This window comes from Amblyraja radiata, chromosome 7, assembly GCF_010909765.2.
Source record: "Amblyraja radiata isolate CabotCenter1 chromosome 7, sAmbRad1.1.pri, whole genome shotgun sequence".
Lineage (NCBI taxonomy): Eukaryota > Metazoa > Chordata > Chondrichthyes > Rajiformes > Rajidae > Amblyraja > Amblyraja radiata.
The window spans coordinates 31,846,174-31,872,917 of NC_045962.1; the positions used below are offsets into that span (position 1 = coordinate 31,846,174).

At 46.8% G+C, this 26,744-nt stretch overlaps 1 protein-coding gene across 2 annotated transcripts in view; it reads left to right on the top strand.

Annotated features, from left to right (window-relative positions):
• LOC116975236 (polypeptide N-acetylgalactosaminyltransferase 13) overlaps window positions 1-26,744 on the top strand; it is a 234,818-nt gene that overhangs the window by 144,276 nt on the left and 63,798 nt on the right. For both annotated transcript variants that reach the window (XM_033024064.1, XM_033024065.1), the window contains 4 exons: window positions 667-833; window positions 4,691-4,898; window positions 21,167-21,337; window positions 26,467-26,584. In XM_033024064.1, the coding sequence (XP_032879955.1) occupies window positions 667-833; window positions 4,691-4,898; window positions 21,167-21,337; window positions 26,467-26,584 (664 nt within the window). The remainder of the gene's footprint in view (window positions 1-666; window positions 834-4,690; window positions 4,899-21,166; window positions 21,338-26,466; window positions 26,585-26,744) is intronic.

Sequence of the window (26,744 nt, forward strand, 5' to 3'; positions counted from 1 at the left end):
TTAAGTCCAGCCTCAGCAAAGATACTAGCAGATAGATCAAAGCTGTGACCATAATTTACTTTGGATTTAAAAGCATCTACACGAGAAGTTGCCTCAAGAAGGCAGCTTCTATCATCAAGGATTCCCCCATCCGGGCCCTGCCCTCTCCTTGTTGCTACCGTCAAGCAGTAGATACGGGAGCCTTAAGTCCCACACCACCAGGTTCACAAACAACTACTTCCCTCCATCAGGTTCTTGAAGTGACCCACACAACTCTAATCCTACCTCAGCAACAGGACACTATGGAGCACCTCTTGCACGACCGTGGACTTGTGATCTTATTGTGTTTTACACTAATGTTTTTTGCATGGTCTTTTTCTTTTCATAATGCAAAACTTGCCGGCACTTTGTGTGATTTATTGGCACTTGCTGGGCGATTTGTGGGCGTTTTGTGGTCGATTTGTGGATGATTTGTAGGCGACTTGTGTGTACTTTGCGTGTACTTTGTGTGCACTTTGTGCGTACTTTGTGTGCACTTTGGGTGTACTTTGCGCGTATGTCTATGTGTCTGTAATGCTGATGGAAGCAAGATTTTCACTCCAGCTGCACATCACCGTTCTTGTGCACATGACGAAAAACTGGTATGACCTGACGTTTCTAACCATCTCATTTTGTTTTTCCATTCAGATGCAAGACAAAGGTTTACCAGGATGATCTTCCAGACACAAGTGTGGTCATTGTTTTTCACAATGAGGCCTGGAGTACTCTGCTCCGTACAGTTCATAGTGTACTTATTCGATCGCCCAAGAATATTCTCGCAGAGATTATCCTTGTTGATGATGAGAGTGAAAGAGGTAAACACAGTTCCCTTTACTTATCAATAAGTACTTCTAATAGAATTTGGCATGTTTTGACATTTGAGTTGAGTTTAGTTTATTGTCACGTGTACTGAGGTACAATGAATAGCTTTTGTTGCGTGCTAACCAGTCAGCGGAAAGACAATGTATGATAAGACATGATATAATAAAGACAATATAAAAGACAATACATGATTACACTTGAGCCATCCACAGTGTAGAGATACGTGATAAAGTGAATAATGTGAATAACGTCTAGTGCAAGATAATGTCCAATAAAGTCCGATCAAAGATAGTCCAAGGATCTCCAATGAGTTAGATAGTTGCTCTCTAGTTGTTGGTAGGATGATTCAGTTGCCTAAGAACAGTTGGGAATAAATTTTCATCTTGTTTTTTGTGTCCATCTGATCACTAAGGAGTAAATGGAACATAGAACAGTACAGCACAGGAACGGGCCCTTCAGCCCACAATGTTTGTGCTGAACATGATGCCAAGTTAAACTGATCTCATCTACCTATAGCATGATCAATATACCTCTCTTCCCCGCACTTCCATGTGCCTATACAAAAGCCTCTTTAACACTACTATCGTATTTGCCTCCACCACTACCCTCAGCAGCACGTTCCAGGCACCCACCAACCTCTGTGTAAAATTGTGGTATAGGCACCTTGTATTTTACGTGTGTTAATTGATGTGTTTTTGTAATAACGAGCTTTTGTTCCTTCAAAGCTTGATTTTTGGAATAACTTACTCAAATGTACTGCTGACAGCGTATTTTTACGCATTTTTGAATTCCGCTTTGCTTTTCAGCCACGTAACCTCCATGTAAAATGCATGGTGCCTTTATTTGCTGTATGTGTAGTTGAAGAATAGGCATTTTATTTTCCTCATCCTTAAATCTAAAGAGGTTAGGCTCAAAACTGGTACGGGGGTGGCACAGTGGCACAGCGGTGGAGTTGCTGCCTTTGAGTGCTGGAGACCCGTGTTCGATCCTGACTATGGGTGCTGTCTGTACGGAGTTTGTATGTTCTCCCTGTGACCAGCGTGAGTTTTATCTAGGGGCTCTGGTTTCCCTCACCCTCCAAAGACCAACAGGTTTGTAGTTTAATTGGCTTCTGTAAATTGTAAATTGGCCCTAGTGTGTAGGATAGTGCTGGTGTGCAGGGTGATCGCTGGTTGGCACAGAGTCGGTGGGCCAAAGGGCCTGTTTCCACGCTGTACCTTATAACTATGCAAGGTGCTCAACCGTCTAGGGATCAATGGTCTATTAATTTTCTTTAGTCGATTACATGTCAATGGAACTGATGCACTCTAATGCTGAGACATACTATATATTCTGCACTCTGTAACTTCAGTGTTGTACTTGAGTTTGTCATGATTGTATTTATGTATAGTATTGGCTGATCTGACTGGATAAAATGCAAAACAAAGAGTTTCACTGTACCTCTGTACGCGTGACAATAATAAGCCTAAACATGGCCATAGTGATGTGTCATATTGCCATAGAGGGTTTGCCAAAAACTAATAGCTTCTTTACCGATAAGTGGACAAATATTTCCAAATAAATCAAGGATGGCATTAGTTTAGTTTAGTTTTGAAATACAACGTGGAAACGAGTCCTTTGGCCCAGCTCGTCCACGGCGACCAGCGATCCCCATACACTCGCACTATCCTACACACTAGGAACAATTTATAATTTTTACCTAAGCCAATTAGCCTACAAACTTGTACGTCTTTTGAGTATGGGAGGAAACCGGGGCACCCGGGGAAAACACATGCGGTCACAGAGAGAACGTGCAAACTCTGTACAGACAGCACCCATAGGCAGGATCGTACCCGGGTCTCTAGCGCTTTAAAGCAGCAACTCTACTGCTGCACCAGATATTGTAATATCTGTGCCTCTTTGGCTTTTGCTTTGGCCCATTTCACATTGTTCACAGGAGCAGCTTTTCTTTGTTATACACCAACTAATAAATTAGCATTGACTTGGAAAAGTCTACAGTCTACAGTCTTATTTTCCATTATTTGTACTGGTTCTCTTCATGCCTGGAGGAACAGCACCTCATATTCCATTTGTCGCTTACGACCCAACAGTATGAACATTGGATTCTCCAATTTCAGGTAATATGCTGCCCCCCTCCCCCCCTCCCCTTCCCTGTGCATCACTGGGGTGCCCACCCATTTCTTCCACTATCCTGCCCCCTTTCCTCTCCCCCCCCCATCCCCTTCTATCTATATCCCTTCCTCTGGCTTGACCTTTCATTCCTCTTCAGACTCAGCCCTGACCCGAAACACGAGACCATGTTCTCCAGAGATGCCGATGGACTTGCTGAGTTACTCCAAAGTTTTTTTTTTATACAATAAATATATTTCAAGTTAAACAGATAGAGCAAAGGGGAATATCCAGAGTGCAGAATGTAATTCTCAAGATTGTTGTACACCAGTTCCATAGACAAAGTCTAATGTCTGCAATGGGGTAGAGGTGAATCGGATAGTACCCTATTATTTTTTGTTAGCTTTTGTGTTTTAGATTACTGTTGGTTTAGGATGCCGAAGATGAATGAGGTTAACCAAGTTAGAGTCATACAGCTTGGAATGATCACCCGTTCACACACATGTTCTATCTTATCCCACCTTCTCATCTATTCCCTACGCATTCGGGGCCATTTCACCTACAAACCAACATGTCTTTTATGGGACGTGTGAGGAAACTGGAGCACCCGGAGGAAACCCACGCAGTCGCAGGGAGAACATGCAAATTCCAAACAGGGCGCATTTGAGGTCAGGATGGATCAGGGCTCTCTGGTGCTGTGAGGCAGCAGCTCTACTAGCCACATCACTGTGCTGCCGTCTTAACACTAGCTGGTTTTGAAAAAACACATACTTCTGTTCAAAAGCACATACTTTGATTTTATTTTCTTCACAAAAGAAAGCAGACCTGAAATTGCTTCCAGACATAGATGAAATCTCTGATCAGTGCTGAAGTACAGGCCAATACCACAGCAATTTGCACATCAGTACCGTTACATCAAAGGATGCTGAGCTGGTCTTGGAAGCAGGCTTTGCCTCTTGTTCAAGATGATGTATAGATGCAATAAAAGCAGCTTCACATACAGTATTAAATCCCTTATCCTTTTCAGATAGGGGAGGAATTGCTTTCTTGCTAGCACAGACAGATGCGGAGGGCAGATATAAAAATGAAGGCAATTCTTTATTTTTGTATTAGGATTTCATGGCTGTTATCTGTACTGTTATACTTCTTGTAATCCAAAAACTCACCCAAAGATAATTTTTAACCTTATGGACGTGCAACTGATCAAAGCTATTATTCTGGCACTAGTTTCTTCTTTGAGGAGACTATTTCTCTGTGAGTAATAGTAACTGGGTAAAATAATCTAGAGATAATCAAACTAGTTTAGTTTGCTTTAGAGATAGTTTAGAGATAAGGCACTGAAACATGTCCTATGGCCCACCGAGTCCGGGCTGACCAGCGATAACACTATCTCGCACATTAACACTATCCTACACACATTAGGGACAATTTACAATTTAACCAAGCCAATTAGCCTACACAGCTGTACACCTTTGGAGTGTGGGAGGAAACCGCACCTCCCGGCGAAAATCCATGCAGGTCACAGGGAGAACGTACAAATTCCGTATAGACAGCACCCATAGTCAGGATCAAACCCTGATCTCTGGACCTCCGAGGCAGCAAATCTACTGCTGTACCACCGTGCCGCACGTTCCCTTCACATTTTTTTTGTTGTTGAGTAAATTAGTTTACTAGTAAACCAGCGACTGCAGTTCCTTGCAGCATTTTGTGTCAATCTTAGTTTTGAATCCCTTCACTGCAGATTTTTTGAAGAAACCTTTGGAGAATTATGTTAAGAATTTGCAAGTTCCAGTGAAGATAATTAGGATGGAGCAACGTTCGGGATTGATCCGTGCCAGGCTTCGAGGGGCAGCTGCTTCAAAGGGCCAGGTCATTACTTTTCTGGATGCGCACTGTGAATGCACTATCGGCTGGCTTGAACCCCTGCTGGCAAGAATAAAAGAAAACAGGTATGCTGCATTGATATCTCTATCAGAAGCGAATAATACATATGCGTTGTATGATTTATTTGAAACATTTTTTTTTCCGAACCATTATTTGATTTTACACCAGTTGATAGACTGGGTCTGATCTTAGGTTTTTGCCCCATGGAACAGGAAAATAGATTTTATTCTATTATATTGGGGTGGTACAACAGTAGAGTTGCTGCCTCACAGCGCCAAGACCTGGGTTCAATCCTGACTACGGGTGCTGTCTGCACGGACTTTGTATGTTCTCCCTGTGACTGCGTGGGTTTTCCCTGGGTGCTCTGGTTTCCTCCCACACTCCAAAGGCATACAGGTCTGCAGGCTCATTGGCTTCGGGAAAAATTGTAAATTGTCCCTGATGTGTAGGATTGTGCTAATGTGATGGGGTGGTCACTGGTCAGTGTGGACTTGGTGGACCGAAGGGGCTGTCTCCGCATTGTATCACTAAACTAAAGTAAACTAAATTAAACCAAACTAAATTAATTTCTACAAAGTCATATAAGTGTTGAGATCAAATGCAAGGACTGCCGAAGCATCATGTTTAAACTAAGAACAAGTTGTTTTAAAGATAGACACAAAGTGCGTCAGGCAGCATCTCTGGAGAACATGGATAGGTGACGTTTCAGGTTGGGACACTTCTTCAGACTTCATGAGTTGTTTTATTCAACCTGAATTATTTTCCTAAGGCTGTGATCATTTGAAATTGCGCCATGGTACATATCTAAAGTATTTTGTCATCCCTTCATTAAATGGAAGTTTATCTTAGTACCCACCGTAAGCCTCGATAATTTGAAATTAGAGAGATAAAGAACCGTAGATGCTGGAATCTTGTGTAGAGCATGATTGAATGGCGGAGAAGACTCGATGGACCGAATGGCCTAATTTTACTCCTCTGACTTATGAACAAAGTGCTGGAGTAACTCAGCGGGTCAAGCAGCATCTCTGGTAGATGTGGATAGGTGATGTTTCGGGTCGGAACCCTTCTTCAGACCATTTTGCACATTATGAGATTATCTGGTTTCAGAAGGCTGCGTTTTAGAAAATATCTATATTTACCTCAGGCTTTTGATTGTAATTGAAACTTCTGGACAAGCTGATGATTGTATAGTTGTCTGACATGGTGTATAGAAACATAGAAAATAGGTGCAGGAGGAGGCCATTCAGCCCTTCGAGCCAGCACCGCCATTCAATGTGATCATGGCTGATCGTCCCCAATCAATAACCCGTGCCTGCCTCCTCCCCATATCCCTTGATTCCACTAGCCCCTTGAGCTCTATCTAACTCTCTTAAATCCATCCAGTGATTTGGCCTCCACTGCCCTGTGCGGCAGGGAATTCCACAAATTCACAACTCTCTGGGTAAAAAAGTGTTTTCTCACCTCAGTCTTAAATGGCCTCCCCTTTATTCTAAGACTGTGGCCCTGGTTCTGGACTCGCCCAACATTGGGAACATTTTTCCTGCATCTAGCTTGTCCAGTCCTTTTTGAGTATATTGAGTAGGAGAAACACAAAAATCTCAGCTACATGTAAGATTGAACAGTTTGATATAATAGTAAGATTAAACGAGAACTTACCAGTTTGAAGTTTGATCTTTATTTTATGAGGAGTTACGATGAGGGATTACGTGCAGACCAACCAGCACGCATGCGCGACATTCTTCAAAGCAGCGGTGTGGAATCACAGAACACAGTAATTGAAATAAACATAGTAAAGATAAGAAGAACTAGGATACCAGTTGACCTTTATAATTGAGGGTGGGAGCGGAGGGCACGTAATCCCTCATCGTAACTCCTCATAAAATAAAGATCAAACTTCAAACTGGTAAGTTCTCGTTTAATCTTACTATTTTACTTCGGAGTCACGTGAGTGACTACGTGAAGATTTTAAAGCTCTGTGATTTCAAGCCGTGTAACTCCATGCTTCACTCACTGCCGAAGTCATCCAAGAGAGGAAGTATGTTATTGTAATCAAATATGCATTAGTTTAAAAAAAAACAATAACAATATTTATTTTAAACAAAGAAAATAACGCTCCCCCGGGCTTAAATTATATATTTGCAGAATTTTAAATCCTTTCTGCAAACAATGCAGGTTTAGCAATCTGCTTATTATAGAACGTTTGGAAAGTTCTTTCCGTGGACCAACCCGCTGTTGCCAGGATATGGTCCAATGGCACGTCCATATTCCTAGCCGCCGATGTTGCTGCTGCCCTGGTGGAGTGAGATGTAAAAATGTCAGTATCCACCCCAGCAGCTCCCAATACCTGTCTGAGCCATCTTGAGATGGTTTGTACCGACACCCGACCATGTGGCTTTTTGTAGCTGACCCATAGTGACTTTTCTCTCCCTCGGGATTCTTTGCTTGTGTTGAGATATAGCAGCAAATGTGACATGACACATAAATGGGGGTCAGGTGGGTACGCCTGGAATTCCATTGTTAGTCCTGAAGGTCCCGGTCTGCTCTGCTTGACCAGCTCCCAGATAGTAAATGTAACTTGGTCAGCTGATATGACCATGTTGTCCAGTCTGAGAAGGTGTAGGGACTGGACCCTTTGGGCTGAGACTAAGGCCATCAGCATTACCGTTTTCAGGGTGAGCTGTTCCAGAGTCAGGGATCTGGCTGGTGACCATCCCCTTAGAAATGACAGGACGACACTGACGTCCCAGATCTGGGTGTACCTTGGTCTAGGGGGGTTGGTATTAAAGATGCCTTTCATTAATTTGGCCACCAGCGGATGTGATCCTATGGACTGTTGTCCTGGTGCCTGCCATAGATAGGCTGACAGAGCACTCCTAGCACAATTAATTAATAATAATAATGGATGGGATTTATATAGCGCCTTTCTAATACTCAAGGCACTTTACATCGCATTATTCATTCACTCCTCAGTCACACTCGGTGGTGGTAAGCTACTTCTGTAGCCACAGCTGCCCTGGGGCAGACTGACGGAAGTGTGGCTGCCAATCTGCGCCTACGGCCCCTCCGACCACCACCAATCACTCACACACATTCACACACATTCACACACAGGCAAAGGTGGGTGAAGTGTCTTGCCCAAGGACACAACGACAGTATGCACTCCAAGCGGGATTCGAACCGGCTACCTTCCGGTTGCCAGCCGAACACTTAGCCCATTGTGCCATCTGTCGTAATTGTACTGTAACTCAGACCTTCATCATAGTGAAGGCTGGACAGGAACTCCAGTACGTTCGTTATGGTTGCTGTTCTATATGTCGCCCCAGTTCTTGAACAGTACGCTTCCCACTTCCTGATGCTGGAGAGGTACTGTTTCTTGGTGGATTGTCGGTGAGATGCTGTCATCATGTCCATGGTCCTGTTTGACAGTCCCAGGTCCAATAACGGTCTTTTTAAATTCTGCAACCAAACAGATTTATTCTGTCATGGCACGGATGACTCTCGCCTGTGACAGGGTGGACCAACAGATCTGGTCACCTGGGAATGGTCATGGGTGGTTCAATGACCATGTCAAGGACCACAGGGAACCATGGCTGTGTAGGCCAGTCGGGTACTACCAAAATACCTGAAGCAGAGTCCATCTGTATTTTGCGTAGGACCCGACTGATGAGGCAGAAGGGGGGAAAGGCATAGAAAAACAATTTCCCCCAATTCAGCGAGAACACGTCCATCGCTGCTGCCTCAGGGTCTGGTTCCCAAGCGACATATGTTGATACCTGGTGATTCAGTCGGGATGCGAAGAGATCGATATTTGGTGTTCCATATTGCTTTGTAATTTCAGCAAATACTTTGGGGTTTAACATCCATTCGGTGTTATCGTTGAATTTTCGTGACCTGGTGTCTGCCACTGTATTAAGCTTACCTGGTAGATAAGTTGCTGATAGCCAAATATGTCTGTCGACACACCATTGCCAGATTGGGTTGACCAGATTATCACATGATATCGATTTTATCCCGCCCGTATGGATAACATAAGCCACCACTGTGGTATTGTCAATTTGTAGGCGGACATGCAAATGGTGCATAGCTGAACAGTATGCTTTTAGCCCATAAAACGCACCCAACATTTCCAAATAATTTATACCCAATGTCTGTAGTAGTGATGATTCTTGTATGTTCCTTCTACCACCCGTACTAGATATAGTGTTAGTTGCTCCCCAGCCTTGAGCATCCGTTTGTATCGTGAATGTTGGGTTATTGATAATGATGGGGCTGGAACTATACCAAATGTTCACTTTCCACCATTGTAATTCTGATATTGCTTTAGCTGGTAATTTCATGGGTCGATCAAAATGACCTGCATGTTGTTTTAGCGCTTGCACCTTTGCTCTTTGTAAGTTTTGGTAATGCAAAGGTCCAAGCTGGGTAGCTGGAATTGCTGCTACTAATTTGCCAATTACTCTTGCCACCTGTCGAATAGTTGGTTGATTGGTAATCATTAATTTGTTGCAGGCTTGTGCCAATTCTGCTGCTTTTTCTTTTGGCAACGTTACAGACATGTGGACTGAGTTAATTGTGAATCCCAGATAGTCCATAGTTGTGGATGACGTCAACTTAGATTTATCTGGATGTATGACAAACCCCAGAGTTTCAAATAAATGTTTGGTAGCTAATACTGCTGATTTAGCTAATTCCAGGGTTTTGCCCACTATCAAAATATCATCAAGATATGCCATGACAATATGTTTTTGTTTTCTTAGTATTGCCAAGGCCGGTTTTAATATCTTGGTAAATAGTCTTGGGGCTGATGTTAGGCCATTAGGCAACGCTTTATACTGCCATTGTTGCCCCATCCAGTTAAACTTTAGGTATCTACGATGATCCTTATGAATGGGTACTGAATAGTATGCATCTTTTAAATCGATGCATGCCATGAAGTATCCTCTGGAAATCAATTGTTTGGCAGTAACAAATGTTTCCATTTTGAAATGTATATACTTGACAAAAGTATTCAATGTCGTTAAGTCAATGATGATGCGACATCCACCATCTCTTTTGGTTTCTGTAAAGATATTTGATACAAATTCCAAAGGGTCATGTTCCGATTTCTCTATGACTCCTTTTGTATGTAGTCTCACCAGTTCTGCCTGTCCCTCGCATTTTTCTTTTTGTGAGAGGCTAAACTCCCTGTGGGGTGCATGCTGAACTGGCGGCATACCTTTTTGAACAAATTCAATTTTGTATCCCTGAATATTTTGTAGTATATAATTATCGAGAGTGATAGCCCTCCATGCTTCCAAAAACAGGTGTAACCTTCCCCCCGTTAGTAAAGGCCCTGCACCTTTTATGTTCTGGAAGGAACCAGACCCACCCACCTCCATTGTTACCGGTAGAATATTCATTTCTTGGGTTTCCGGCTCTTCATCGGTCGAGGTGTTGCTGTGTGGGGTTGGCGCATCCTCCATGGGGTCCGCTCTGGGCCCTGTCCTTAAAAAGACCTCCAGGGATGATATGCGGGCCCCATGCTTTCACCAGTACCATGATGTTGACGCCTACTGGTGGATGCGTAGGGGTGCTGCCGTCTGGGTTGCATGGCCTTGCTCGTTCCGGGGCCTGCCCTCATGAGTCCAAGTGCTTTAGACTCCTCGTCCAGATCTTTTACCTGCTTTGGCAGGTCTTTACCAAATAGCAGGATTTGAGGTTGTTGATCTCGTACTGTGTGTTACACAGTAGAGCCAGGGCGTCTTGTAGGTTGTTGGTCATTTCGACACCATCCACGGAACGAGCATATGATGTTATGGCTGACGTCAGGAGCTTCAGAATTTTTTTGGAGTTTTAGTTCTTGAGTTCATATGCCCAACCCAATGTACCCCCAGATTTGGTTATTGACGGCCGGTACATTGAGCGAAATACAATTCTCAGGGGGCGTGTATAATTCCAACGCCTCATTGACTACCTGTTCTTGTAGTGGGTTGAAGGACAGATAGTCAATACTAGCCGCCAGTTTAGGCTGCAACGGCTGTCCCGCTCGCGGTGTTACAACGTAGTGGTTTACCACTCCCAGCAGCTCTTCCTGTTCCTGCACCCCCAGCATACTGCTGTTGTCTTCAGCCAAAGACCCCTCTTCTTGACCAGCCCAGCCCTGGTCACCAACGCTCCCCTCTGCTGAGGGAGATGCGATGGCCAGTGCTGGATATTGCACTGTTGCGGCTGTGCATGCACTCCCTTGGCGGGCATGCCCCATCTCCCGGAGCAAGTCCCGCTGGAGCATTTGCTCCATCAACCGCTCCATGCGGGACAAACGGTCACCTTTGCCGCTCTCGGGCGGCGTGTCTTCCGTGCCGGACTCATCGGAGTCTACCGGCCGGACCGACTTCTGTTTTTCCTTGCCTCCAACCCGCTGCGGTGGTTCGAGCTGAGCTGCTTGCGGCGTCGGGCTCGGCTCTGCAGAATTTTCGTCGGTGACTGTGGACCGCACGGTCCAGGTGCCGCTGGTCGCCCCCCACTGCTGGAACCCTCCTGGGCCATCACAGTCAGACGGGGTGCGACCTTCTTTGTTTTCCTGCCCTTGTCCATGTTCTCTGTAAAACAGAGCACAACAAGGGTTTCTCAAATACAACCTCAGAATAAGTTTTACTTACCTGGAGGTCCCGTTTTAAACTCTATCGCGGGAGAGCTCGTTCTCCCGCCCGTCGCTGTTGCACCACATGAGACGCTATGCCGCGCATGCGTGCTGGCGTGGTCTTCATGTAGTCACTCACGTGACTCCGAAGTAAAATGGTACTTGTGACAGGACAGGTTTTTAAAAACAAGAATACATAAAGGATATTGCAAAAAAAAGAATTTTGAACCTTAAGTTTATTCTTTACATTGTTATCATGTCATTAATTTACCCTTGGTGTGAAATAGTTAATACTTTAATCAACCAAAACTAAAGTATATTGAATATTTGATTTTGAAATGTATGGCTCTCAGGATAAATGATGTGAATCGAATTGCTATTGAGATGCTTTTCTTGCACTATTATCGTAGAGAACAATAACGTTTTCATTGTACGCACTCTAGACAATAAATACATGTTTGGCAACTACCAATGAAGAAAACTGATTACTTTTTTTCATTAATGGGAAAATGTCCAGAAAACTCTGATTTAGTTTTTAAAAGCTGCTGTACTTATAGATTAGGAAATGTTTGGTATTTACTTCAAAGATGGATCGTAAAGGTCGAGAGGAATGTGTGCCAAACATGGGCAAATGGGACAAGCTTAGATGGAGCAACTTGGTCATAGAGTCATACAGCATGGAAACAGGCCCAACTTGCCCACACTGACCAACATATCCCATCCACACTAGTCCCACCTGTCTGTGTTTGGCCCATATCCCAATAAACCAATCATATCCATGTACTGTACCTGTCTAAATGTTTCTTAAACGGGATGACAGGACCTGCTTTGAATAACTCCTCTGGCAGCTCATTCCATATATCCACTGCCTTTTGTGTAAAAAAAGGTTACCCCTCAAGTTCCTATTAAATCTTTCCCCCCTCACATGAAACCTATGTCCTCTGGTTCTCGATTCCACTACTCTGTATGAGAGACTCTGTGCATTTACCTGATTTTATATACTTCTATAAGATCGCCCCTTATCCTCCTGTACTGCAAGGAATAGTCCCAGCCTGCTCAACCTCTCCCTATAGCGCAGGCCCTTGACACCTGGCAACATCCTTGTCAATCTTCTCAGCACCCTCTCCAGCTTAACACCATCTTTCATACTAAATGGGATAAAAGTTCTGACTGTCTGCCTTATCTATGCTTCTCATAATTTTATATACTTTTATCAGGTCTCCCCTCAACCTCTCGCATTCCAAACAAAATATACATATTGTTTGAAACAACAACAAAATTAGTTAAGGATCGATTTAACCAATATTCAGTGCAGTGTGACACAGTGGTAGAGTTGCTGCCTTACAGCACCTCACTATGGGTGCTGCATATACGGAGTTTGTGTGTTGTCCTTCTCACCACGTGGGTTTTCTCCGTATGTTCCGGTTTTCCCCCACACTCCAAAGAAGTACAGGTTTGCAGGTTAATTGTCTTTGGCAAAATTGTAAATTGTCCCTAGTGTGTCGGATAGTGCTGGTGTATGGGGTGATCGCTGGTCAGCATGGACTCGGTGGGCCGAAGGGTCTGTGCCACCCCACGACAAGATTTTCACGGGATGGAGACAATGCTTTTCGAAAGCTGTGTGGGACCAGCACCAGTTTTGCTTCATGTCCGTGGAGACATTCTAGTATGTACAATGTGCAAAGCACCATGTGCATTAAAACAAGGTGTTGTGGTGGCTCCCAAGGGTCGCGCCATCATACTGTCGAACCCCTCGGCCCGGGAGTGATTCAGTCCGGAGGCGGTCCTTAACCAGAGGGTTTAAAGGCAGGGGTATGGGTGCCATCTTTCTCTCGTTTGGACCTCCCTACAACCGGGAGGAACATAATTAAAGGTGCCTCTCAAAACACTGGACTTCGTGCTTCCTTTTGAGACCCACGCACCACATTGGTGACCCCGACGCTCCATTGGCGTCATGATGGAGAGAATAGAAAGCCCTACCTCCTCACAGGCTGGCCCGGCCCTGTCTCTGGACGCGGTCTCGGTGAAACTGCCCAACTTCTGGACCACCCGGCCGCTCATCTGGTTCCAGCAGGCGGAGGCCCAGTTCAACCTGCGGGGCATCACGGTCGATGCCACCCGCTTCTATTACCTGGTGGGGGCCCTCGACCAGGACACGGTTGAAGAGGTCACGGACTTCCTCGCAGCCCCCGCGGACACTGATAAATATCTCGGCCTTAAGGAGCTCCTGCTCCAGATTTATGGCCTAAGCAGGATGGAGCGTGCTGCTAGGATCCTGCATATGGAGGGCCTAGGCGACCGACGGCCATCTAGCCTCCTAAAGGAGATGGTGGCTCTACTGGATGGGCACACGCCGTGCCTGTTATTCGAATATACATACCTGCATCTGCTGCCGGCCTACATTCGTCTGCAGCTCACAGACGCCTCGGGAGGCGCGCCGACACGCTGTGGATGGCGCGCCCTGATGACGTCAGCGCGCTGGCCGTCAGCAGAGACGTGGTCGCGCTGTGGACGACGCGCCCTGATGACGTCAACGCGCTGGCCGTCGGCAGGTGCGCCGATGACGTCACCCCGGCAGCTCCCGATTTCCTCCGGTGGGGCGGGGGAGCTGTGGAAGGAGTGACAGCTCCAGCCCGACGGCCCGTACGATCGCCCCCAGCGGCAGTGAGGGGTACTGCACCTGCAGTCCAGCGCCAGCAAGCTGCAGGCACCACCAGCTGGAGCAGGCAAGCTCCAAGTAACACCAACATGAGGCGCTGGTGCTATTTCCATCAGCGCTGGGGTGCTGCAGCACGACAATGCCGCCAACCATGCACGTTCCCGAGAAACGCCTGGGCCGGCTGCCAATAGTCCCCGCGGCGGCCGGCCAGCCAACTTCACCGCCTCTTCGCCTGGGATCGGCGCTCCGGGACCCGCTTCTTCGTTGATACTGGAGCGGAGCTCAGCGTCCTGCCCCCTTCGCTGGCCGACATTCGTTCCGGTAAGCAGGGGCCCGTCCTCACCGCGGCGAATGGCAGCCCCATCCGCACTTATGGAGTGCGCATGGTCCCGATCCTTTTCGGCTCCTGCCATTTCTCGTGGCGGTTTACCATTGCTGATGTCTCCCAGCCATTGCTCGGGGCCGACTTCCTCCGGGCGCATTCCCTCATGGTGGACGTCAGGCGTCAGCGCTTGGTCAACGCCGCTACGTTGGAACCGATCATGCTGCGTTTGGATCAGCCGGTGGGACGGCCCCTGTCGTCCGTGGACTCCCGCTTCGCGTGGATCTTGGCCGCGTTCCCGGACATCCTGACCCCACAGTTTCGGTCATCGACCCTCAGTCACGGAGTGGTACATTTTATCCAGACTTCCGGCCCACCTCTCCACGCACGAGCGCGCCGACTGCCGCCAGATAAACTGCGTCTGGCATGGCTGGAATTCCGCACGATGGAGGCCTTGGGGATCGTCCGCCCTTCAAACAACCCATGGGCATCCCCACTCCACATGGTCCCTAAGGCAAGCGGGGGCTGGCGACCTTGCGGGGATTACCGGCGGCTGAACGCCGCAACAACCGCGGATCGATACCCCGTACCCCACATCCAGGACTTCACCGCCCATTTGGCTGGGGCCACAATATTTTCAAAAGTGGATCTGGTATGGGGTTATAACCAGATCCCGGTTCATCCGGATGATGTACCCAAGACGGCTATCATCACGCCATTCGGACTTTATGAGTTCACGCGGATGCCGTTCGGCCTCAAGAACGCCGCGCAGGCTTTTCAACGCCTGATGGATGGGGTTTGTCGCGACCTCGATTTGATATTTGTGTACCTGGACGACATCCTGGTGGCCAGCCGCTCGCAGCAGGAGCACTGCGCCCACCTTCGGCAGCTCTGTCAGTGGCTCAGCGAACATGGTTTGGCCATCAACCTCAAAAAGTGCCGTTTTGGGGTGACCGAGATTGACTTCCTCGGCCACCGCGTGACTGCGCAAGGCGCGGTTCCCCTGCCTGACAGAGTCGACGCCATCCGTCGGTTTCCCCGCCCACGCACGGTGCGCGGCCTGTAGGAGTTTGTCGGTATGGTGGCGTTTTACCACCGTTTCGTGCCATCCGCGGCCCACATCATGCGGCCTCTGTATCAACTCCTGGCGGGTGGGCAGAACAAAGCCGTTGAATGGACCCACGAGGCATTGGCTGCATTTGGCGGCGCGAAGGAGGCCCTGGCTCGGGCCGTACTACTGGTGCACCCACGGGAAGATGCCCCGACTGCTCTCACGGTGGACGCCTCGGAGTCGGCGGTGGGCGCTGTGCTGGAGTAACTGACGGGCGGAGGTTGGCAGCCCCTGGCCTTCTTCAGCCGGCACCTCAACCGCGCGCAGATGAAATACAGCGCATTCGATCGCGAGCTCCTGGCTCTGTACCTGGCAGTGCGCCACTTCCGCTACTTCCTGGAGGGCCGCCCGTTCACCGCCTACACGGACCACAAGCCGCTCACTTTCGCCCTGGCAAAGGTTTCCGACCCCTGGTCCGCACGACAGCAACGGCATTTGGCCTACATTTCGGAGTATACCACTTCAATCCGCTACGTCGTGGGGAAGGAGAACCGGGTGGCCGACGCATTGTCCCGCCCCGCTATCAACGCCGTTTTCGAGGTGGCGCCCGGAATTGACTATTCTGCTCTGGCAGAGGCACAGCTCACGGACGATGAGTTGCCCGCCTACCGGACTGCCATCTCCGGCCTCCGCCTTGAGGATGTCCCTCTCGGTCCTGGAGGAGCGACCATCCTGTGCGATGTATCGTCCGGTCAGCCGCGCCCCATCGTCCCTGCCGCCTGGCGCCGGAGGGTTTTTGATGTCATCCACGGACTGTCTCACCCATCAATTCGGGCGACAACGGCACTAGTGGCCGCTCGTTTCATGTGGCACGGTCTGCGCAAGCAGGTTGGCAATTGGGCTCGCACCTGCATTCCGTGCCAGACGGTGAAAATCTAGCGCCATGTCCGTGCGCCTCTCCAGGAGTTTGGTCTACCTCACCGGCGATTCGACCATCTCCACTTGGACATTGTGGGGCCTCTCCCGCCGTCCCGGGGCATCAACCACGTTCTCACAATGGTGGACCGCTTCACACGGTGGCCGGAGGCCATTCCGCTGGCCGATGCTTCAACGGCTACATGCGCTCGTGCGTTGTCCGAGCACTGGATTGCTCGCTTCGGGGTGCCGGCGCACATCTCCTCAGATCGGGGGCCACAGTTCACCTCCGAGCTGTGGTCAGCCATGGCTCGCTTGCTGGGGGTGCGGCTACACCACACCACGGCTTACCACCCGCAAGCTAACGGTCTGGTGGAGAGGTTCCACCGGCAGCTCAAGGCAGCGCTGAAGGCGCGACTCTCCGGCCCAGACTGGATGGACGAGTTGCCGTGGGTCATGCTGGGCATCCGGACTGCTCCTAAAGAGGACTTGGCCTCATCATCAGCGGAGCTCGTGTACGGGTCGCCACTCACGGTGCTCGGGGAGTTTGTGCCGTCGGCGCCGGGGCAGCAGGGAACGCCCTCATCCACCCTAAAGCGCCTTCGTGAGCGAGTTGGCAGGCTCACACCCGTCCCGACGTCCTGCCATGGGACATTTCGCCCGCATGTGCCATCAGCCCTCAGGGACTGCCCATACGTCTTCCTGCGCCGTGATCCCAACCGGACGCCACTCCAGAGGCCGTACGAGGGCCCGTTCCGGGTGCTGGAACACGGGCAGTCAACTTTTGTCCTGGACATGGGGGGCCGGCCGGAGGCCGTGTCGATTGACCGGTTGAAGCCGGCACACCTGGATATTGAGCAGCCGGTGCTGGTTGCCCAACCTCGGCCACGAGGGCGCCCCCCTTCACAGCTCCCTCCGCCTGTCACTCCACCTGTCCTCCCGCCGGTCCCTCGACCATTCCCTCGACCTGTCCCTCCACCTATGCCTCCGCCAGCCCCACGATCGGCTGACTTCCGCACGCGGGCCGGCCGGGTCCTGTGCCCGCCGGTGCGTTTCATGCCTCGGGTTCTGGGGGAGGGTCCTGTGGTGGCTCCCAAGGGTCGCGCCATCATACTGTCGAACCCCTCGGCCCGGGAGTGGTTCAGTCCGGAGGCGGTCCTTAACCAGAGGGTTTAAAGGCAGGGGTTTGGGTGCCATCTTTCTCTCGTTTGGACCTCCCTACAACCGGGAGGAACATAATTAAAGGTGCCTCTCAAAACACTGGACTTCGTGCTTCCTTTTGAGACCCACGCACCACGGTGTTACAGTGACAGATAACACTGCACCTTTCTCTTTTTGTCAGAACATATCTGTCAGCTTGAAGTACCATATGTTTTCTGTTTCAGGAATTAAACCATTCAAGACTCAAGAGTATTTAATTGTCACATGAAGTGGAAACGGAACAATGATATCCTTACTTTCTGCAGCTTAACAGGCACATTAAAATATTAGAAGAAAATAGATTATATGTGTAAAGCAATGTTTAAGGTGGCCCAGTGACACAGCTGGTAGTGCCACTGCCTCACAGCACCAGAGACCATGGTTCCAACCTGACCTTGGGTGCTGTCTGTGTGTGGGGTTTGCATGTTCTCCCTGTGAATGCGTGGGTTTCCTCCGGGTTTTCCGGTTTCCTCCCACATCAGAAAGACATGCGGATTTGTAGGTTAATTGGTCTTTTGTAAATTGGTGTGGAGGGAGTGGGTGAGAAAAATGGATAGCGTAGAATTAGTGTGAACGGGTGATCGATGGCCGACGTAGACTTAGTGGGCTGAAGGGCCTGTTTCCATGCAACTCAATCAATTAATAATGTCAGGACATTCCCACTGACCCTGCAGTCAGCAAAATACTTTGAGGTAGAAACATTTTATAAGGAAGGAAATGAGTAAATTGATTTAGACTTCATATTTCCACTGTGGCAGTAACATAAATATCTAATCACCCCATGAATACCCCTTGCAGGAAACATGTAAGTAATATTGCCTGAAGGATAAACATCAATTGGGATACCAAGGAAACATTTCTTCCACGTTGAAATATTACCACAGAACCTTCACATATATCTGGTTACAAGGAAGTGCAGATGCTGGTTTACAAAAAGGACACAAAGTGCTGGAGTAACTAAGCGGGTCAGGTAGCATCTCTGGAGAATAGTTCAATGGAGCTTTATTTGTCACATGTGCAACAGCACAGTGAAATTCTTTTTGAATATATTACACATGCATAGCTGCCAAGTAGTACGGATTTTCTGTATTTCGTACGGAAATGCGATACGAATACGGAAATACGAATTCGCGTAGTTAAATACTGATTTTTTTTTAAATGACCATGGATAATCGTTACAATGCGTCACCGCTGCACCGGCAATGAGACAAAAACTATTTGTTAACTACCACTGTTAGCACTTGTTAACAGCCAGTAGTTAACACGTAATTATACAATGTGTCACCAATACATCGATCTACATTCCTCGGTAAATATAATTGTGTTTTGGCCAAGTATTAATGGCGCTGCGTTCCTTTGAATAAAATTCACAGGAGAATTTCTTAACACTCACTGTCATTAAGGGCTCCGGACCACGAGCACGGGCTTCTTCCTGGTGTGCAGGTACAGCCATTCACACACCTTATTTTTAAGAAGGAACTGCAGATGCTGGAACAATCGAATGTAGACAAAATTGCTGGGTAAACTCAGCGGGCGAGGCAGCATCGACAAAAATGCTGGAGAAACTCAGCGGGAGAGACAAAAATGCTGGAGAAAATCAGCTGGTGAAGCAAAAATGCTGGAGAAATTCAGCGGGTGAGATGCTGCCTTTTTGAGATTTCTCCAGCATTTTTGTCTCATCGCTGAGTGTCTCCAGCATTTTGTCTCACCCGCTGAGTTTCTCCTGCATTTTTGTCTCACCTGCTGAGTTTCTCCAGCATTTTTGTCCACCCATGTTATTTAGTAATTTGTACCTGGCATTTAGGGATGTTATATGAATTTTAAAAAATTATGTTTATGTGTGTTGTTTTCTCTCTCTCCTTCAACGTTAGTTCTTCTGTTTGCCTTTATTTGATTCAGTTTTACTTAGTGTTATTTATCACATTGTGGTTGTAGCTTTTGAACGATTTAAACATATTGGATTTTTAAAATTCATATAAGTTCATAGCGTCGCCCGGCTATCTTTCACTACTTGACTCGTGCTCATGAGATATGTTTTCAGGATGCTCAGTTGATCTTCTAATGCGGTAATTGTACCGAGCGCTAAATCCCTTCAGCTGTACCTACAACTGATTTCCGATTTTTTTGTATTCCTATTTGTCAATTTTTTGTTGCCCGATTATTTGGCGGCTAATCGACCGCTGCCTCTAAGGGGGTTGCGTACAATCACCGACCAGCTTCCCTTAAATTTCCCGTCCAATCAACAAATCGGTCTCCTCCCGTCCAATCAGCCGCTGTCTCCAAGGGCATTTTGTCCAATCACATAATGTGCTGGTCACTCCCTCCACACCAATCAGACGCAGTCTCCGAGGGGTGTTGCGACCAATCACCGACCAGCTTCCCTTACTGAAGCAGATGATGGCTGCAGCCAACACACACAGAGAGAGAGAGAGAGAGGAGAGCAGAGAGAGAGCGAGAGAGAGAAGAGAGAGTAGATAGATGAGACGAGAGAGAGAGAGAGAGAGAGAGAGAGAGATGCAAGAAAGCAGCTATGACATATAATACACAATAAACTGTATTACAAATATACAATAAACAAGTTATGCATTCTTGTACTCTTACATGGGTATGACCGCACATTTAAAAAAAATGCAGCTAAATGGCACCGCGTAAAAATACTGATTTCCTCAGCAAAATACTGATTTCAGGTACTAGAATACTGAAATGCTCTGACAAAACTTGGCAGCTCTGCACATGCTGTCTGCGGTGACATGTTCCCAGCAGCACTACAGAAAATCATCAAATATAGTAGTTCTCAGCTTACCTGTATAAAAGAAACAGCAGAACCCAGATATGTGTATATGTGTATATATACACACTGAACTCTTTTTTGTTTATCATATTATTTACAGTGTACTATGTTTACATATTCTTGTTGTGCTGCAGCAAGTCAGAATTTCAGTGTTCTATCTGGGACATATGACAATAAAACACTCTTCACTCTTGACTCTCGTGCCATGTTTTAGCTCCATTATTCAAAGTCCAGTCCAGTCAGCCTGCGCACTCAATGTACTGGAGCAATTCCTGTGAACTGATGTTCCTCTCCTCACCCGGCTATCTTTGTTCCCAGGGGCGCCTTCCACAGCCTGCGTTGGAAGCAATACCCCGGTTCACCCTCCGACTGGCCCACTACTCGCTCCCAACATCTCCAGCTCCCTCCCAGTTACGCTGTTGTCATATATAGGCGACGATTCAGGTCGGGACCCCTCTTCAGACTGATTGTGGGGCTTTCCAGCCCGAAGAAGGGTCCACATATATCGGACAGATCAATGGTTCTTCATATTGTTACGTGTACCAAAGGAGCAGTGAGATATATTTTTTCCCATATAGTTTAGATTTAACATCAGATTCAATCATTAGTTCATCTGAAGATTGATATTTATGATGTTGCATCCGCACCTGATGGCAATGGTTTTACATGCTGAGGCACGAACGGCAGATCATGATTGGACTGGGCTGCAAAGGCATTGAATAAAGTGACGATTTTCAAAATCTTTGCCTTTAATTACAGCTTCTTTTCCTACACAGAAAGACGGTGGTCTGCCCAATTATAGATGTGATCAGCGACGATACGTTTGAATACATGGCGGGCTCTGACATGACGTACGGTGGCTTTAACTGGAAATTAAACTTCCGCTGGTATCCTGTCCCCCAGAGAGAGATGGACCGGCGAAAAGGGGACAGAACCATTTCCGTTAGGTGAGTTGTTTAAGAAAGAACTGCAGATGCTGGTAAAATCGAAGGTAGACACAAAATGCTGGAGAAACTCAGCAGGTTAGGTAGCATCTATGGAGAGAAGGAATTGGCGATGTTTCAGATTGAGAAGAAGTTTCATAGTCTGAAGAAGGGTCTCGACCCAAAACATCACCAATTCCTTCTCTCCATAGATGCTGCCTCACCCGCTGAGTTTCTCCAGCAATTTATATCTACCTCCGTTAGGTGAGTACTGATTCAACTTGCAAATTAACTTTTTGGGAATCCTGCACCAGCACTCCCGAGCCTCTTTGCACCTCTGATTTCTGAATCCTATTCCGAATCGTTTTCTTGGTTTCTCCTTTTTCTAGTAGATAAAATTAAGAAATGATTTAACAGTTGTGTTTAACAGGTTTTACTCTTGTAAGATAAAACTGTCGCTGTACAATGATTTGCCATCTGTTGAGTTGATCTGCAGTGAGAGAAAAAAATGAATAGCATGCATTTCCTGAAAACTGCCAGCAATTCCCTGCACCAGTATTCAGGAGTACGAGCCTCTCATACACGTTAGAATATGACTCTTCTTCAGGTCAGTAACAAGTTTGTGAATATCCTTCAGTTCACCATCTTTAGCCAGAGCGTGGTGAATTTGTGGAATTCCTTGCAACATATGACTGTGGAGTCCAAGTCATTGGGTATTTTTAAAGTGCAGATGGACAGATTCTTGATTTGTAAGGTTGTCAAAGGCTATGGAGAGAAGGTAGGAGAATGGGGTTGAGAGGGAAAGATAGATCAACCATTATTGAATGGCAGTAGACTCGATGGACTGAATGGCCTAATACTGCTCCAATGATATATGAACTTATGGACTATGAGGTCGGGAATTAAACAGCTCATGGCAAATATGTCATGCACTCCACAAAACTTATACATTTTCTCATTTAATCTTCGTTTGTTTATAATATTCTATTAATCTAAATTATAACTTTAATCAATGACAAACATCCATTTCTGTTTGGAGATTCAAACTATAAATTTCTACTGCCCTCAGTGTACAGAATTACATGTTGACCACATTAAATTGGTGATTGTTTTTTTGGGCCATTCTCTCAAGTCAAAACAAAGGCATATTTCTAGAAAATAAATTAAACTTTATCTGCTTTGAACCTCCAAACAGGATCGGAACTGGAGTCCATAGTAGAAGCATTTCACGTTCATAGCTCCCTGAAAGTAGCAATGCAAGCAGATAGAGCAGTAAAGAAGGCGTCTGAAAAAGGGACCCGACCTAAAACGATAGTCTGAAGGTCTCAACCCGAAACGTCAGTCTGAAGAAGGGTCTCAACCCGAAACGTCAGTCTGAAGAAGGGTCTCAACCCGAAACATCATCCATTCCTTCTCTCCAGAGATGCTGCCTGTCTCGCTGGGTGGTCAAGATTAGACTTTTAATTATATAGAAGGCAAGGCAACTTTAATTAGGCAAGGCAACTTTAATTAGGCAAGGCAATTTTAATTAGGCAAGGCAACTTTAATTAGGCAACACAGCTTTAGCATTTCCAAACCAAAGGCATCACAGCTTTAGCATTTCCAAACCAAAGGCAACACTGGGTTAGCATTTCCAAACCAAAGGCAACACAGCTTTAGCATTTCCAAACCAAAGGCAACACAGCTTTAGTATTTCCAAACCAAAGGCCACACAGCTTTAGCATTTCCAAACCAAAGGCAACATAGCTTTAGCATTTCCAAACCAAAGGAAACGCAGCTTTAGCATTTCAAAACCAAAGGCAATGCAGCTTTAGCATTTCCAAACTATATTTTCAAACCACATTAAGGGCACTGACAGGTCAGTAAACCACTCACAGTTTAGTAGACGTGTTATTCACAGCTCAGACTGAGAGACATGACCCTCTCATTCTCCCATCTTGCAGAGACTGACTGAGGCACTCAACACTTCTGGGTTTTATAGTCCCGCCAGAAGGGGCGTGGCCTTCAGGAGAGGGAGGGGAGGTAGAGAGGGAGGGGATGTAGAGAGAGAGGGGGGCAGAGGAGAAGGGGGGGGTAGAGGGGGAGAGGGTAAAGAGGGAGGGTAGAGGGAGGAGAAAGGAGGTAGAGAGGATGAGGGGCAGAGAGTGAGGGGGGTAGAGAGAGAGATGGAGGGAGGTAGAAGGAGAGAGAGGGGGTAGTGTGGGGGGTGAGGGGGGGATAGAGAGGGAGCGGGTGAGGGAGGGTGGTAGAGTGGAAGTGAGGGTAGATACAGAGGGGGCATCTCCCTCCTCCACCCCTCCCCATCTCCTCCACACACCCCCATCTCCCTCTACCACCCCACTCTTCACCCCATCTCCCTCCATCTCATTTCCCACATCCTCCTCCCCTCACTCCCATTCCCTGCCCCAGGACCTACCCAGGTGGTAGGTCCTGGGGCAGGGCCTGGAACTCGGCCTGGTTCCAGTACTCGGCCCGGCCCTGGCTGTAGACTCCAGCCGTCAGCTCAGCCGCCACCTGGGCCCCACTCCAGGTCCCGTCTTCATCTTCGGGCTCGTCCCTGACTCCAGACCCAGGCTGGTCCTTGGTTTCAGCGGCGGTTTCTTTCATGGCCTCGGTCACGGCCCCATCCCAAGCCCCGGGCTCAGCTCCATCCAGGGCCCACGGCACCACCCTCGCCACCAGGATTCGGGCACCGCCGCTACTCCTTGTTCACCATGAGCGCTGGAGTGCCCCTCCCTCCCGGAGTATCCCGTCCTGCCTTGCGAGTGCATTGTGACCTCACTCGGGTTTTTTTTCCGAAAGAAGTGTGTTTTTGGGCTGTTTTAAAACTTTAAATAATTAAAAACTTCAGAAATATAAGTGGGAATGCGACCGGAAGATGTTTATCGCCTCGACAGGAAAAATGTGAGTAGAATGTGTGAAAATGGGAAGGCTATGGCCTAGCGTTTGGAACAAAATAGGAATTAACCAAATATTGACACACAGCCACAAACAAGACGAAGAGTTTTAGTATTATCGAATGTGCGGGACAAATGTTTTGCACTGAGTGTTGGTAAATGCCTGGTTGCGGTCGATACGGTAACGGCATTTAAGAGTCTTTTGGATAGGCACAAGAATACGCAGGGAATGGAGGGATATGCAGGTAGATAAGAGATGATATTGGCATTTCGTTTGGCACAGACATTGTGGGCCGAAGGGCCTGTTCCTGTGCTGTACTGCACTGCTCTATATTCTATGTTCATTCCACATGTAACTGGTACAGTGGAAATGTATGTGCGAATTTTATCAAAGATTTTCCTGGAATTTAACATGTATAACCTGCCAGCTGATGTGTTGATCTATAAAAAAACATTGTTTGATGTGTAGAAACATAGACATATTTCAGCCAAGAAAATACATTTGAGACAATCACTGTATTTCCAAGAGCATGCTCGAATGTGTAAATTGAATTTCTCTACCACCAAGTCAATCCTAAATCCTCTGCTCCATCAAATAATAGTGGAAGCTCACTGCTATGGTTTTCATCAAAATAAATCAATTTACAAGCCTCTAGTTCCATACACTGTTCCAGGGTGGTCCAATTTACAATTGTAAATTGTCCCTAGTGTGTCCCTAGTGTACTGGATGATCGCTGGTCAGCGTGGACTCAGTGGGCCGAAGGGCCTGTTTTCTCACTGTAAACTAAAAGTAAAGGTGTATAAAATCATGAGGCAAATTGATAGAGTGAATGCACAGTCTTTTACACAAGGCAGGGGTATCAAGAACCAAAAGCCATAAGTTTGTGAAATTGGACAGATTTAATAGGAACCTGAGGAACAACTTTTTCATGCAGAGGGTGGTGAGTATATGGAACGAGCTGCCAGGGGATATAGTTGAGGCAGGTATTATAACAACATTTAAAAGGCATTTGTACAGGTACATGGATAGGAAAAGTTTCGAGGGATATGGGCCAAACACGGGCAGGTGTGATTTGGGGCATCTTGGTTGGCATGGAAAGGTTGGGCTGAAGGGCCTGTTTCCATGCTGTATGACTCTGAACCTAAGTGAACAATGTTCTGAAGGATATCCAAGCAACATCTAAGCTGCTTCAAACAGGTACACCTCGCGTTTTACACGGGGTTACGTTCTTGAGAAAGCAGAGCGTAATTCAAAAACGTGTAAATTAAACATATACACAACTTCACTGCCAGGTGTAAATTTGAGCACGTTGTTTCAAAAATACAAACATGTAAATGAGACTTTAATTAAACCAGCTCGTTATTCCAAAAAACGCATAATGCAAATGCGCATAAAACGCAAGGTGCCTGTGCATTATTTAAAGGCTTGTTTCTTTTTAATATTTATAATATTCTTCTTGTTCTTTCCTGGAAAATATTCTGCTCTAAGCAGCATCAATGCAATGTATCCAGTACACCATCCACAGCACTTTGTTCTCACATAAACTAAACAAATATTTTATTCCTGGCATGTACTGCAGTATTTATTTATAAGACCGGTAACAAATAGGTAAGAATTAAAGACACATTTTGGTGCCAGTCAAGTGGGAGTGAGAGCTATCTATTTACGCTGCAATCCGACAATCACACACTCTCATCCACCCAACATTTCCAATTCAGGCAGAAGAAAATCCTGGCTGCAAAGATAGATTTCTAAGCATCAGTAAACCTTACAGATGTAAGATGAAAGTCCTGGATAGAGTTGATATGGAGTGGATGTTTCCACGAGTGGGAGAGTCTAGGGCCAGAACCCACAGCCTCAGAATAAAAGGATGAACCTATAAAAAAGCGATTAGAAGGAATTTCTTCAGTCAGAGGGTGGTGAATATGTGGAATGCCTTGCCACAGAATGCTACGGAGGCCGTCAATGGATATTTTTAAGGTGGATTGATTAGTAGGGATATCAGGGGTTATGGGGAGAAGGTAGGAGAAGGGGGTTGAGGGAAAGATAGATCAGCCATGATAGAATGGTGGAGTTGACTTGATGGGGCGAATGGCCTAATTCTGCTTCTAGAATTTATGAACTTCTATAAAATCATCTTCTCAAGGAATTTCTTCGGGAGGTTTACAAATGCTGTGATCATAAATCTGATGTGTACACCCAGAATTGGTGTTTAATGTACTGCAATTAAAAGTGACTCCTCATCTTTCCATTAGGACACCAACTATGGCAGGCGGTTTATTTGCCATAGACAGGGATTATTTTGAAGAGATTGGAACTTACGATGCAGGAATGGATATTTGGGGAGGAGAGAACCTGGAGATGTCTTTTAGGGTGAGTAAACCTTTCATTTTATTTCAAATGTTTACATTGATATGATACATAATTTTAAATATGAAGAGTGAAGAGATTACATTGGACATTGAACATTGGTGAGTGCGTGGAGGGGATTTTTACCCAGAATAAGGGAATCAGGAACCAGAGGACAAAAAGT